This window comes from Condylura cristata, unplaced genomic scaffold, assembly GCF_000260355.1.
Source record: "Condylura cristata isolate star-nosed mole 26May11 unplaced genomic scaffold, ConCri1.0 scaffold00011, whole genome shotgun sequence".
Lineage (NCBI taxonomy): Eukaryota > Metazoa > Chordata > Mammalia > Eulipotyphla > Talpidae > Condylura > Condylura cristata.
Window position 1 is genome coordinate 45,590,732 of NW_004567112.1, and position 16,156 is coordinate 45,606,887.

General features: G+C 36.2%; 1 protein-coding gene across 1 annotated transcript; it reads right to left on the reverse strand.

Moving 5' to 3' along the window:
• Positions 1–1,175: 1,175 nt before the first annotated feature.
• On the reverse strand, positions 1,176–14,936 carry CDK1 (cyclin-dependent kinase 1). Its single transcript, XM_004680868.2, has 8 exons — positions 14,864–14,936; positions 13,070–13,131; positions 8,285–8,441; positions 7,136–7,259; positions 4,764–4,934; positions 3,247–3,410; positions 3,002–3,143; positions 1,176–1,396 (listed from the first exon to the last, which is right to left on the reverse strand). Exons 2-8 carry the CDS (start codon positions 13,104–13,106, stop codon positions 1,298–1,300), a joined length of 894 nt encoding a protein of 297 aa, XP_004680925.1. The 5' UTR covers positions 13,107–13,131; positions 14,864–14,936; the 3' UTR covers positions 1,176–1,297.
• Positions 14,937–16,156: the final 1,220 nt, after the last annotated feature.

Sequence of the window (16,156 nt, forward strand, 5' to 3'; positions counted from 1 at the left end):
AAAAAAGTCTAAAAATTGTAATTTCATCATCTCAATTAAATCTGTTATCCTTTTTCATTTATCTTATTTCTACCATGAAATCTTAATTCTTCACAATATGACCCCAATGATTTCCTCTTCACACACTGCATTCTTACTGTTGCTGGCTTATAAAGAATCTAGAATAAGTCCATCAAACTCTCATCTTACACAGTCGTACTGTCAAACAGTGACTACACTTACACCTTCTCCTATAGTGCAAAAATTCCAAGATAAGAGATTATGTAGATCATTCACTATATAAATAAACAAATGGGCATAAGATTAAATAACACAGGGATGCCTGTTCTAGCCACAGGTGACAGAAGGAACAGACAGAGGTTCTGTAGTCACAGGATACATGTACACTAAAAATGATCAAACTGTTTTCAGACATTTCTCTTGATTATAACAACTTAGGCTTCACTTAGGTAAGAATCACAATGAGCAGCATTATTCATTAAACAATTTAATTCCCAAAGCTAGTGATTTTAGCTAAATACTTGTACATTAGAACCTTCAAGAAAACTGCTAATGAACATCATGCCCACATTTGCACATAGTGTTTTTAGTCAGAATTGAAAGCCAAAATAAGCAATTACCTTGCTATCATTTTTGATTAAGGCTTAAGAATTCACATAGACAAATAGCTTTTATACCCTACCTAAAAATAAGATGGTTCATAAATTTTCTGTACTGATCTCTGTTCTGGACAATCCTTGATTTTGACTGTAAACTTTAACAAACCTTGGCATGTATTAGTGTTGTAAATTACTGAAAGCCCCTACAAATTTAGCATCGTTCCTCAAATTCAGGTAGTTTTCTCATCCTGAATACTTAAGCAGTAAGGTCACAAATTGAAATACCAGTAGAAAAATATCAATCCTTAGAGTAAGAAATGACAAAATTTAAATAGAGTATAAAAACTTAGCACACTTTCCTAAATTTTAGTGGTTCCAACTACAGGTAAATCAAACTGCTATATGGGCATGAAATGATTTAAGCTAACAATTTTTTCCAATTCTTGACATTAATAGATTTATAGTTTTATTGCAGTAACAAATAGTTGTTTCAGTAAGATCTACACACATATACAGATTATATTTAAATTCATATAGAACAATATTTACATATTTAAGTTACACTTTTGAAATTAGAAGATGAAATAGTTTAAGTTTTACAACAAAGAAAAGAAACACACAAGACAAAGAAAGAGTTAACAGTAAAAATGAAACTGTCTGTTCTTGATAATAACATTTGGAAACCCTTTGTCAGAAAACTACATCTTCTTAATCTGATTGTCCAAATCATTAAAGTATGGATGATTCAGTGCCATTTTGCCAGAAATTCGTTTGGCTGGATCATAGACTAACATTTTCTGCAGGAAAAGAGAAAAAGAGTGCTTAATTTATTTAAGAAGTGAAACATTAAAAAAAATTTCCTTAAAAAAGCCTTACCTTTTTTACTAATCATAAATTAATAATCCTAATAAAAAAACCTACTATATGAACATTTCCATCAATTAAATGCCAAACCATAGAACTATCATATCCTTACCCAATAAAAAACCAAATTAACATGGAGACTGGATACTTTTAATAACCAGTTGCCATGTAAGCACTAACTACATAACATTATCTTAAGTGCTTTGTACTTAACACTTATCCCTCATAATAAAAGGCAGATACTAATCTCCATTTACAAATGAAGACACTGAGGCCCAAAAAGGTTAATAACTTGCTCAAGTTCATAGAGCAAGGAGTGGTAAGGTTTAAGTATGAAACAAGATTTATGATTTCCAAAAGTAGTTTGCAACTGGGTGAGATCTTTCCACTAAGAGGACAATCAAGCAGGGACTTTTGAGTTGTCACAATTGGATGGAATGTAATATAGGGATCTGTAAGGTAGAGGAATGAGATGCCGTTAAGTATCTCCTAATGTACAAGACAAAGACTCCTGAAAGATGCAGTCCAGATGTCAATAATTACTATACTAACTAACTCTTAACTTTGTCTCCTTAACTGAAGTGAACTTCTTTGTTTTGAGTTATTACAGGAATCAAGATAAATTGTGCCCATAAATTGGAAGACCTTTTAAGTCTACCCAACAATATTTATATATAAACTACCTGAATCACAACTGGAAAGACTGTAAGCTAACTGACAAATAAAGAACTTTGGACTACATAAGCAACTGAAAAATCTGAGTTGAATTAGATGGCATAATGATTTACAAACTATAAACACCCAATCTATATAATGATAATAGCAATAGATTTTTCCCTTTGTTTAATTTAGTAACATGAAAAATCCTTATTATACCCCCCTAGATTCATGAGTCATAAAAATCAGTTCCTTTTAAAAGATCATTTTTTTCAATAGCATCCAAAACAAACTTGAGGCAGCTTAAAGACTACTTTTTATCCTTACAGATTTGGGGATTTTATTTATTTAATTTCTGGGGGTGGAGGGAGGTCTTATTTCTGAAGAAAACAATTGCTAGTTGGAAACAGCAATAAAAAGAGGGAATTTTAAGAACAATACTAGCCTTTCTTCTTTTGATGTAGAAAGGCAAGAAATGAGAGTTCATTTCATACAGTAAAAGACTTTAGTCACCAAAAATGTCGAGCAATGAAGAAAATAGCTATGTCTAGGATAAACTAAAAAAAGAAGTATTACAAGATAAAGACGCTAGCAAGGAAGGTCACTGTAAGTCAGCAACTGAAAATAACAAAGGTATATTAACCCAGAGTATCTAAAGCTATCAGATTAAAGCTAAAACAAAACAAATATAAAATCTTCCTCTCACAAGCATTGGTATTTCCAGGATATATTAGTATTACTGGAGCCAGTCATACAATAAACATAACAGACATAATAGCTATGCACCAAACCTGATAAATACTTTTTTTTTCATTAGTCTAGTAAAAAAAATATGTTCAGAATCAACAGTAATGTGAGTTAGTATAAAGGGCATGCCTTACCGAGAGCAGATCCAAGCCATTTTCATCCAAGTTTTTGACATGGGATGCTAGGCTTCCTGGTTTCCACTTGGGAAATGTGTTCTTGTAGTCTTGTAAAGATTCCACTTCTGGCCAAACTTCATTATTAGGAGTGCCCAAAGCTCTAAAGTTGAAAATTGTTAAAGCAAAAAAAATCTTGTTATATAGAGAGAACCATTATTACTTAAGGTAAAAGTTCTTAACGTTTAAATAAAAAACAAAAATACCTGAAAATTCTGAAGAGTTGATCAATTTCTGAATCCCCATGGAAAAGTGGTTTCTTAGTTGCTAATTCTGCAAATATGGTGCCAATGCTCCAGATGTCAACTGGAGTTGAATAGCGAGCTGACCCCAGCAGTACTTCTGGAGATCTATACCAGAGTGTCACTACCTAATACAAAGCAAATTTTTACAAGGATTTTAAGTGTGGTATACTAATAACTTTTATTTCATTAAAACCATCATGCAAAAGGTTGTTAAGTTTATTATTATATTGCCTCTGATAACATCACCTATACACAAAATATCAATTAGAAGATAAATACTTCATTTTTAAGTTCTATTCATGGGAAGGGGAAGACCAGAGAGATGAAATGTTTCTTGTTGTTCAACAGCCATTGAAGTGAGAGGCTCAGAATCCAAGTTCAAATAGTCTCACTTTAAAGTACATGGGTAAGGAATGATGTGTGTTGTGTGTTTGTATGACACTATACAAAATATCTTCAATGAATAAATCAAATGACAATTTATTAGTAGTGGTCTAGAGATAATCTATTTTAGTGTATAATTTATCACAACAATGAAACTTAACATTTAATGTAAAGTTAATGTTTACCAATGGGTACCAAGTTACCTTTATTTAATAACATTAACTTCCTGTGTTTATGATTTCCTACAGATAATATATGATTAGCACTTCATCTTTTTAATTTTTACATAGAAGAACTGGGATATAGACCAAAGATTCAGGGGAGTGAGAGGGTTCACCATAGAGAGTGGGGAGCAGAACAGAAAGATCTACTAAAATACACTGCTGAGGAAAGCAACAGGCTAGACAGGAAAGTGTGCCATATGTGGGTTAGCTCCCTGACTAGCTCCACATCAAACTCAGACAACAGTGATAGTACACACTTAACCCCTAGGCCACCAGGGAAGCCCCAGATATATTCAGCACATCTAACCAAATAAGAATGGTTGTAAGTTTTGATATAGAGACAGTCTTTGGGTTTAAGAGTAAACAATGCGAAATAAGACACTATTTTCCAATAATCTTGTACCACACAATTCATTATTCCCTTCCAGAAATATCCCTGAAATGCAAACTAACAAATATAACACTAACACATATTTAGTGCTTTCTACATGTATGTCAGTATTCCTAAGCAACAAAATTTGTCTTTTGACCAACTCGATTGTGTATCAGAGGATCCAACGAGGACACAGAAATGAGTGACTTGAATGTGCATATTAAGATTTAACTATAACAGGGGATTGGAATGAGACTGAATAATAAGAAACAATGGGATCTAAATGCCTCTCCAGGACCTTCTACTGACAAAGTTAAATGTCACAGAAGATGGCAAAGGAAAAATATTTAAAGGTTCCAGTTCCATTTTCAAGTAAGCAAGCAAGTAAGGGTGAATTTAAAGCTGATACTGGCACAGAATGGGATCATTTTTGATGAATAATTTTCCAGCAGTCATCTATATTCAAAAGCACCAAAAATCATTATTATTCTACATACCTCATGTGTATACACTCTAATAGGTATTCCAAAAGCTCTGGCAAGGCCAAAATCAGCCAATTTAATTGTTCCTTTGTCATCAATCAATAGATTTTGAGGTTTTAAGTCTCTGTGTAGAACTCTTCTAGAGTGACAAAACACAATCCCTTGTAGGATTTGGTACAAATAACTCTGAAAGAAGGAAGTATGTTAGAAAAGTAACTGTAATACATAATGATTTTCTAAATATTTTTGACAGATTTGCTTTAAAAACATAAGAAATCATGATGCAAGGAAATGATTTAAAGCTATCTATCAAGACACTTGAGACAACCAAGAAGAATTTGGGGGCAGAAAGTTCCATTTACACACATTTTTATATAAAATTTTTTGTATACACAAAACATTCATTAGAAATGGACACTTCTATATCCACAAGAATTCACTTAGTTTATTTTTTTGGGCCATGATTAACTCACAAATTAAGTTTCCTATACATAAAGCTCTTAAATGTTTATCTATGTATCTAGAACAATTAGTAATTTCTATGTTGAATAAGGCTGGGTTTTTTTTTAAAGATTTATTTATTTGTGCATACAGAATGGGGGTACAGGCCAGAGGCTCAGGGGCGGTGAGAGGCTTCACCAGAGACAGACTGGGGAACAGAACAGGCAGATCGACGAAGTACACTGCTGAAGGAAGCAGCGGGTGGGTCAGGAGAGGTCTGCCATGCCATGTGGTCACCTCCAGGGCAGGCGGGGATCGAACTCATGCAGAAGTGGCTTTAGATTCTCAGTGCTGTGCTTTAACCCGCTGCACCACCAGGGCAAGCCAAGGTTGGTCTTTTTTACCTCTATCCTTTATCTTTACAAATTTATTTCCTCTTTGAAAACACTGGTCATTGATTCCAAAGAAATGACACACAAGATATTAGCTGTTTATGAATTCAGAAAAGTATTTTACAAAACACGATTGCCAAGACAATGTAATGAACACTTGAAGTAAAAAAGGTATTACAAAAATATTTAACAAACTGAAATACAAAATTTAAAGTTACAAAACACATAAACAAACAGCCTATTGGAACTGGGGGGAAAAAATTAAGAACCATGGTTCTTACACAAACATTATATGATCCATCCAGAATCTAAGCAAAACAAGAACGGCCGAGCAAGGGGTAACCAACTAACACTACTACAGAAAATACTCATCATTTTATTATTTAAAACATGTTCTTTGAGTGAAGAAGAAGAAATAAGACATAAAAATCAAAATGCCTTCTCACATAATAGATTGCTAAGATATTTAAAAGACTGATAAAACCATAGTTTGGTAGTGATAAACTGTAACTTACAACCATGTTGTTTAAGAGTAAACTGCTGTCATTTTTCAGAGAGCAACTGGTCCTATCAATATTTCAAGTGTAAATAAACATCTCCAACCCATGGATTCCAGCTATAAGAATTTATTCAAAAATGAGCATGTGAAGGTAAAACTATAGTAACTGTAACACTGTTCTTAAGAATGACCTATCAAGCACAAAAACAACTAAATGTTCATCAATATGGAACTGGTCTAAATAAGTAAATCAAAAATTTAGACAAATAGGTTGTCCAAAAGCTTTAAAAAGAAAAATAGGGAAAGGACAACTGAGATGGAGTCACAAATTGATGTAAAAATAAACTATTACATTATTAAAAAAATGATTAAAAAAAATTAAACAACAACAAAAAGAAATAGGGAGAGGAGTATATATGTACACACACATATATAACACTCACAGAAAAAATCCATTTTTATAAATACATATTCACAATTGGACATAGCCAACAAAAAAGCACTTATATGACCACTTATAAACCAACAAATAACTCTGAGGAGTGCACTGGGAAAGCTCACAACAAACAATATATTCTTAAAAGAAGTTGATGTGCACTTGAAAAAAATTTGTATGCAGCAGTATTTGGGTGGAATGTTCTAAAAGTTGTCTGTTTCGCTTATTTGGTCAAGCTCCTCATTTAAGGCCATTGTTTCCATATGTATTCTTTATCATGTTAGTTTAGTAAACCTGATGTTAAGATATGTTTGTATTCCTCAGTACTTCTACCACCCTGACCCAAGTTTTAGTCCGTGTTTTACACATACCTGATAGCTAAATACTGTTTCCAACAACATACTTATTCATTTTGCTATATCTCAGGCATCACTTTTGACTTTATAACCAGAAATACCATCTAGTAATAAAATGGGTAACTGTGTGATGGGAAAAAGAAGTATTCTTCTTTATTCTATTTTCTAACACTTTTCCCAAACTTATTTCCATAAAACGCAGGGACTTCAACAGAGTAGACCCTTAATAGTTACAGTGGAATAATACCAGATACATTTCTTACCTTAACAAGTGAAGAATCCATGAACTGACCAGGAGGGATAGAATCCAAGTATTTTTTAAGATCCATGGAAAGAAATTCAAAGATGAGATATAATCTGGAATCCTGCATAAGCACATCTTGAAGACTGAAGAAGAAAACAATCATGAAAAACAATTCTCGCAAAGATTATTGTTTTCTATACCTCTCACACAAAAAGAAACAACTTACAAAAGTTTCATAGCAACTATCACAAAGTGGGTAATAAAATTTTTTTCTACAAAAATTACATGCTATTGGGCCCTCCCTGATGGCACAGTAGGTTAAAGCACAGCACTAAGAAGCTAAAGCCACTTCGGCATGAGTTCAATCCCCACCCACAAAGGTGACCTATATGGCGCGGCAGACCTCTCCTGACCTGCCCACTGCTCCCCTCAGCAGTGTACTTCATCAGCCAACCTGTTCTGTTCCCCACTTTGTCTCTGGTGAAGCCTCTCACTGCTCCTGCACCTCTGGCCTGTTCCCCAGTTCTTTATGAATAAATAAATATTGAAAAATAAAATTAAAAAAAAAAATTACACGCTATTTTTGGAAATGAAGAAAAGGTAGGTTACCCAATTGTCAAATCTTAGTACACTCAACTAGAATTTGAGAAAGGAATCTCAGGGCAGCAGCTCAAAATTAAGTCACATTATATATGAGGTGGTAACTATCAAACCACTTGTTATTTCAAAAGAACATTTTCTGGTAGACTGCTTGTTGTTCAGAGCTTGCCTTTTTCCATTGAGATAAATTATACAATTAAATCCTATCTTGGACTGTTAAATGACAACCTCTCAATTCAAATGAAAAGAAAGAAAAAACTTTTTCATCTGAGCTAGCTACCTATTTTAGGACTAGAAGGGGACTTTACGGAAGGAGGAGTAACAAAGCTTTGTGTAAAGTCCTTTTCTCAAAGGCCAGTTTACCTTGATTTTCCAAGCCCAATATCAATCTCTTTTACCAAACTGTGAGCCACTTCCTGCTTCCAGTCTATTTTTTCTGTGCCCAACATTATCAAGTAACAAAAATAGGATTATATTCAACAAGCTTATAACAGAATTAAGCCGATATAAAAATTACTACACTTGAAATAGTTTGTGGAAAAGCTTAAATTTAGATATTACAACTTACCTGACAATATTTGGATGACGAAGTTCTTTTAACAGGGAAATTTCCCGAATTGCAGTACTAGGGACCCCTTCCTCTTCACTTTCTAGTCTGATTTTCTTCATCGCTACCACTTGGCCTGTAGTTTTATGCCTACCCTTATACACAACTCCATAGGTTCCTGAAATATACAAAGTAAATGTCTGCTATGGACAAATAAAAAGTATTTTAGTCATAATAACCTCATCACTTCTTCTAAAAAGAAATTGAGGGTAAACATGACCTACCATCTGCAGTTGAGAAGTAAAATTCACATAGTCATCACAGTTTTCCCAAATATTTAAATTATCAGTAATTTCCCATCACATTTAGAGAACAAAATAGATCCTTTGCAAATTGGAGTACGTCTCCTGTGAACTATCCTATAATAAAGTTAGGTATATAGTGTAATGATTTGGGTCCAGCAAACAAATACATGGCATTTCCTGAAAGCTTTGTAAATCAGCATGTTTTATGCATTGAGATATAGAGCCAACAGTTGTCCAGAAAAGATGGCGATAAAATATTTCATTAACTATTTAGTAAGTCATAAATAAAGTTCATATTATCTACTGCGTAGTGGGAAATCCTCATACTCATTCAAAAGTTGATATGACCTTCAGCAGTGAGTAATAATGTCAACATAGGGAGGGATCTTTGGTAGGAGCAGGGAGAGAGGTAGATACAGAGAATGGAAATGACAATAAAGTAGTTGGACCATTTAGCTAAAGCAAGTCCAGATACATGATATAGCCAATCTGCCAGATAAATGATTTTTAAAGTAGGGTATAATATTTAGGGAGGTCCTGAATCTCTTAACAATATATATTATGTAGTTATGTATAGATATAAATTTATACTGATACATATGTATATGTAAAATTGCTTTTGCTATTTTTCTATGACATCAATAAATTTTAAGTGACCAGAGAACATTTTCCTAAGGATAAGATCTATTCTAGTTTTTATCAATTTTTACAAAGGTAGTAATGTTTCAGAAAGGCTAACAAAATATCTACTTTCTAAATTATAATTGTCAGCAGCAAACTGATACATAAAATTTATTCTTTTTTTTTAATACAGAAATTCTAAACTACGTATCTTCCTCAATTCTGGTGTCATTGCTTTTTTCCCAAAGAATTTTAAAACTTATTTATGCATACAAGAGCTGGAATGTAGAATGAAAGGACTCAACAGGGACAGTGGGGAACTTAATAGGCGGATCTAATGTGTGGCAGATGTCTGCTGCACCAAGTGGGTTAGTTAGCTCCCCTGGCCAAGGATAAAACTCCTGCTTCAATGCTCATAGCTTCACAGTGCTAAGACTTAACCCCTTGTGCCAACAGGGAGGCCTTTGGTGTCATTTTAAAGTCACAATTTCACATAAAATGCGTTTTACATAAATGTACAGGATTTAAATGTAGAATACCAAAAACAGAAAAGAAAAAATACTGTGTAGAAGAAGGTATCACCCAGACCTTAACGTGCTTCTAAACATCATTTTTTTCCCAAAAACACAAATCCAAACCAGTCAGGCACAGGAATAGTCAAGATAATACAAGCCAGAAAAAGAACAGACTTCAGAAAATCAGACAAGGTAAAACATATATTATCAAATAAAATATTTAAATATTGCCTATGTGCTGAACCTTACTGCCAGAAACTGTGAACAAGAAAAATCCCAACCCTCCTGTAGCTTACAGTGCAAAAAAAAAATAAAGGACATTAAGAATAATGAAAAGGGAGCCCTCCATGGTGGTGCAATGGGTTAAAGTACAGCATTATGAAGCTATCCTCAGCCATTGCAAAACAAGTTCGATTTCCAGCCCAGAGGTGATCCACATGGCCGAGCAGACCTCTCCTGACTGGCCTGCTGCTCTCCTCAGCAGTGTACTTTGTCAATCTACCTGTTCTGCTCCCCATACTGTCTCTCTGGTCTGTACCCTAGAATGAAGAGGATCAAAATGACCTGGACTAGGACAAGGGAAACCACTAGATAATGGTTTCCAGGGAGAAAGAACAACCACTGCCAAAGGCCCAGGGATCAAAGAGCAAGGAATATTTGAGGACCTGTAAGAAGTCTAAATTATAGTTGAGTGGCATAAGATGAGACTGGCTAAGTGGGCTACAGTGATATTTGTTGAGAACAGTGGTCCTAGAAATAACAAGTAGTTAATTTTTGCTGTTCTTTTTATTGAGTTAAAGCATTCAAATGTTTTACAAACATTATTCCATTGTTTAATAAATTTTATAGGATGCAGATTATTTACACTTGCAGAGACTGAAACTGACTGACATCCAGAAATTAAAAGGTTTATTTATGGTTGTCCCATTGGCAGAAATGAAGAAGCGGGGCCATGTGACTATGTGTGTAATATACTATTTTTGAAATTTTTTTTTTTAAAAAGATTTATTTATGCATACAGAACTGGGGTACAGACCAGAGGTGCAGGGGCAGTGAGAGGATTCACCACAGACAGAGTGGGGAGCAGAATAGGCAGACTGACAAAGTGCACTGCTTAGGGGAGCGATGGGCAAGGCAAGAGGTCTGCCAAGCCATGTGGGTCAACTCAGGGATCGAACTACTGCTTGGCTGCAGCTAGCCTGTAGTGTTGCGCTCTACCCCACTGCAACACTCAAAGGGCCCTCAAAGTTTATTTTTTTAACAGCTTCTATTTATAATAGCAGTTAGAGTACATTTCACATGAATCAAATCTGCTGTCTCCTATACATGTGCAGCTCCACAATTTTTAAGAAAAAATACACTTAAGAATTTCCACATTCTATACCAAACTAAAATCAACATTAAATTCTGTCAACTAAAGAGAAGACTTAGACATGCAAATCAAACTTGCTTTTAACTCAATAGCAAACTCAGCTTACTTAAATGAATGCAATAAAATATTAAAGCAAATTTATTTAAAAAGTTTATAACATATATGTATGTGTGGGTATATATCCAATTCAACTAGTAGCCAAACTATATAATAGTTTCCAATATTCCTCCCTTGATCTTTTTAATATTCTTTATATGAGATTCTGGGACGCACTAAAAAATACAGCAGGTGGGGCCTCCTTGGTGTCCTAGGGCTTAAAGTTTCAGCACTATCTAGCTGCCACAGTCAATGCAGCATGAGTTCAATTCCTGGCCTGGGAGCTGACCCACGGGGTGTAGAAGACCTCTCCCACCTTGCCCCATACTCACCTCAGCAGTGGGTTTCATAGCTCTACCTGTTCTGCTCCCCACTGTCTCTGGTGAATTGTCTCACTACCCCCTGACCTATACTCCTGTTCTTGTATGCATAAATAAAATAAATCTTAAAAAATAAAAAGGGCAGATAGCCTCAGATATAACCTACATAAATTGTATTTTTATAAATCATGCTGCATAGTTTTAATATTTGTTCCTGTTTATAATGTCAATATCAAGATACCTATATCAAACTTAGACATTATGGTGAAGAAAAACAAACAAAAAAACAAGCAAAAGATTTTAACCCCTCATTATGCCATACCCAGCAGGACCCCAATGATTATTATCATTATAAAGTAGATGAGAATAAAATAATCCCCAATGCTGAACTGATGCAAAACAAAGTTTACTTTTAGAAACAACTAACTTTCTTACATAGCCTATCAAGGACAGTTTAAAAACTTTAATGCAGAAAGACAACAAATGATTATGTCAGAAATATAACTGGTTTTAGAATAGCTTGAAACATATACACATGACAGGTCATTCAAACCTAGAGTATCTAAATGAAAAAAAAAAAATTGAAGCTACTTTACTAATAAAGCCTATATTATTTAACAAGAACCCTTTATTTTGGGTTTCCTTGATGATGCAAGGGGTTCAGTCTCAGCACATGAAGCTATCAGCAGCCACTGAAGCAGGAATTTGATCCCTGGAAAGAGAGCTGACTCAAGGAGCAGCAGACCTCTCTTGTCTCACAAACTGCTCCCCTCAGCAGTGTATTTCTGTAGATCCACCTGTTCTGCCTCCCACTCTGTCATGGTGAATCCTCTCACTGCTGCCTCCACACCACATATGGCCTGTACCTTAGCTCTTGCATGGATAAATAAATATTTCAAAACAAAATAAAACAAACCCATATTTTGTCACTACAGAAAACTTAGATAATTTTTAAATAACTGCAAAAGACTAAAAGTATATTTTAACTGACATAATTCTACTACCCTACCCTATACCCCCAATACACATATAAGATATCAATAATGTTTATAAAATACAATATTGCGGGCCCTCCCTGGTGGTGCAGCGGGTTAAAGCACTGCACTAAGAAACTAAAGCCACTTCCGCATGAGTTCGATTCCCGCCTGCCCCGAGGAGACCACATGGCGTGGCAGACCTCTCCTGACCCGCCCGCTGCTCCCCTCAGCAGTGTACTTCGTCGATCTGCCTGTTCTGCTCCCCACTCTGTCTCTGGTGAAGCCTCTCACTGCCCCTGACCCTCTGGCCTGTACCCCAGCTCTGTATGTACAATAAATGAATCTTTAAAAAAAAAAATACAATATTGCTTTGAAGTATTTAGTACTAGAAGAATATAAGAATATTAATTGAAGGGTTGTCAGGGAGACTATCAGCATAACTTTTGTTCTCTTGAAATGTGAAAATTCTGTGTTTACTATGCAAAGCCAATACTGTAAGAAACCACAAAGTTTGAATTTCAATAGTTATTTACAGTATGTCTTCATGTCAGAAACATTATAGCATTGCTAAATTATCTAGAACTTATTAAAAACACTCACCTTCTCCAATTTTTTCTATTTTGGTATAGTCTTCCATAATTAATCAATGGATGTGGTAGATCCTAAAATGGAAGAAAAACTGACTGGATTATATGTAGTTTACCGAAAGGATGGTTTTAAAAATTAATGCTATTACATTATTTTTCCACAATGCAATGAGTTCAATATTAATTTTCCACAAATGTTAGTTATTATACTAAAACAATGCTTACAAGGAAAAGGACTTCTGCAATAAAACATTCCTACCTTGCATAGTTCCTAAAACATTGCAAATATGTGTATATTCTATACCAGTGTAATGTGCAGCTTCTTCCAATCAAATCAATTCTCAAATTCAGGCACCAGCTTGTCTATCCTTCCCAAACAAAAGCCAGATGGTCTCTTTCTGTTAATTCTAAGGAGCAATGTGTACCAGAATTACACTCAAATGTGTCAACAAATTATTTGACACTACTATATATTTTAATAAAAATCACTCAAAAGAATCAAATTTTAAAGACATGATTAGGAAGCTAAAATGTAGACAATGGAAGCTATTCAAACCAGCAAAATGAAGTTGTGCAAGTGACAGTTCCTATCGTCTGTCCTGTGTAGTCACAAACGTGATCAAGACTTCTCAAGGTCCTTTTTTGCAAGAGCAGGAAGTATCACTAAGGAGCCTAAGAGAAAAAGTACATTTCCACAAAGGTCCCTGAGTAACTAACCCTTGAGTAAGTTCTAGTCTCAAATTCACCTTCAAAAAAAAAAAAAAGCCATTTCAGAAGTAGAGCTAAATCTTTCTCAAACGGGCTAAAAGTGCACTACACTCGCCATTATGAATCGCAATGGACGATTAAGGACAGTAATTCTTTCCTCACCAACCCGGATTTCACATGCCTACCGCTTACTAACAGGCGCTCACTCTGAACAAAGAAGTAAAAACTAATATGTCAAACATCGGTTTCAATTCCTCTCCCTCCATTTTCCAGCTCTAACTATTTTAAATAAAGATACAGCTTTAGAAGGCCTTTGAATGCCTCCGGGTGCTTCTGCATCCTGCGGGATATAAAATAACCCCCAATACACAAAAAACTCCAGGTCTCCAGCGGAAGCAAAGCACGACCACAAACATCTCAGTATCAACTAAAAATGAAGATAACAAAAAACGCACGTTTGACCTCTCGGCATGTCCTAGCTTTCCAATTTTGCCAGTATCTAAGAACCATCACGCACAGAATAAAAACAAACAACAAAAGAGGCATTTTCGTTGCGGTTCGGGGACGTGGACACTGAGGCAAGCCAGAGTGCCCACAAAGTTAGCTCATGGGGTCGGTTTTTCGAGATTGCCTCGGTCTAGTGATTGGGTAGCTACCAGGCCCGGGGGGAGGCCTTGCTTTCCGCCCCCGAGGGCGAGGGCCGCGGCGGGCACCCCGCGTTGCACCAGTGCACGCATTTGCCTTCACCCTAGACACCAGGGCCCCCTCACAACCGGGTCGGCGGCCTCTGACAGAAAACATCCAACTCCGACCCCCAGCCGGCCAGCCCGCGCCCAGGGCGGCCCCTCTCGCGAGGGACCCCGTGGGAACTCGGCTCCCGCTAGTGTCGCACCAAAGCCGGGCCCCAGCGTCGCCCGCACACCCAGGTTCCGGCGGGGGAGAAGGCCCGACACCGCGCCACGCAGATTCCAGCTTTCCTTCCCGGCCTCCCCCAAGGCACCCGGTTCCTCACTCCTCTTCCCCTGAGGCTCTCATCCCCACCTCATCCCCATCCCCAAGCGACGTCCCCTAGATATGACCCTGACCGCAGCAAGTCCACCTGGTTTATCCCGCGGCGAGAGCGGCGGCCAAGACCACGTTGGCGTTGCTCTTCCCTTAACTTCCCAGAGCCAGCTTTGAAACTAAGTGCGAGCAGTTTCAAACTCACCGCGCTAAAGGATCCAGGATCCACCAATCAGGTAGCCCGTAGACTTTCAAAGGAGCCAATCAGAGCCTAACTACGTTTAGGTTGGGCTTTCCGGGTGGCTAAAGCGCGAAAGCCCCAGGAAACGGCGGCTGGAGAAAAAACAGGAGGGCGGGCGCCAACTGAGTCTACACACATGCGCAGTCCTCCATCTCAGGAGCGTGTCGTTCTACTGTTTCTAGTCAATGGTAATATACTATTGTCTTTAGGTTGGTTCCCTACCACCCACCTCCCCCCACCTCCAGAATGGCACAAGGAGAATTTATTGTATTCAAAATAGCTCATTACAAAAGTGATAGGCAAATTTAGGGTTGGACCGAAGGTCCAAAGATGCTCAAAGGTGTACTTACAAATTTCCAAATATATCCTACATTAATATATTATCGGGGATTGTTTATGTAATTGGAAATGTTTATGTGCATGCTTTTGTCTCTGTGTTGCATGCCTTTTTTTTTTAAAATTTGTCTTTAAATTTTGTATTTAAAACGTGAAAGCAAAATTTTACATGTTATAAATTGTAAAACATAAAATGTTTTCACATGGGAATTTTAGAAGTTTTTTAAAACAAAGTTCACATCAAATGAGAGAAGAAAAATAGGCCTAAATGATACTTTAAATAATCCAGTATCAAAAGCTCATTGTCCTCCATTATATTCTTGAGCGATTATTGCACATGTACATCATTCTTAAGTCATCAAGAAAATAAAAGCGTAAAACAAAACCGGTATAATAAGATTCCCTTTAGTAAGGGTTTCTCAGTGCAATGAACTTAATGGGATATAGAACAAAGTTTGAGTACCATGACTTCTACAATTATGTATTATAAGATCCAGATTAGGATAAAGAACAGAACTAGTGCATCACATGCATATGAGTACTTAATATCTTTTACACAACAAACAGCATCTGTGATCCAGCCCTGTGTCACACTTGGCGGTGAAAACTTTATGGTCCCCGGTGACAGCAACAGAACATTCATGAAGTGGTTGTGAAATTCCCACATGGACCTTATATCTTATAAAATTTACTCTTAAAATCCCAAATTCACATTTGAATGATATTGACTACCTCAGAGAAGTGCCTTAGGTAGAAGACTAGTTCTCTGCTAGTACTGATATTAATAGATCAGTGTATATCTTTCTCCCTAGG

Bases quoted from the DNA above. Each gene is read 5' to 3' on its own strand.
- CDK1 (XM_004680868.2), bottom strand. From the start codon at position 13,106: ATGGAAGACTATACCAAAATAGAAAAAATTGGAGAAG. The intron at 3,411-4,763 runs GTATGTAGAATA...GCTTTGTATTAG, and splicing joins TTAGAGTGTATACACATGAG to GTAGTGACACTCTGGTATAG. The intron at 3,144-3,246 runs GTATTTTTGTTT...TTTCAACTTTAG, and splicing joins CAACTCTTCAGAATTTTCAG to AGCTTTGGGCACTCCTAATA.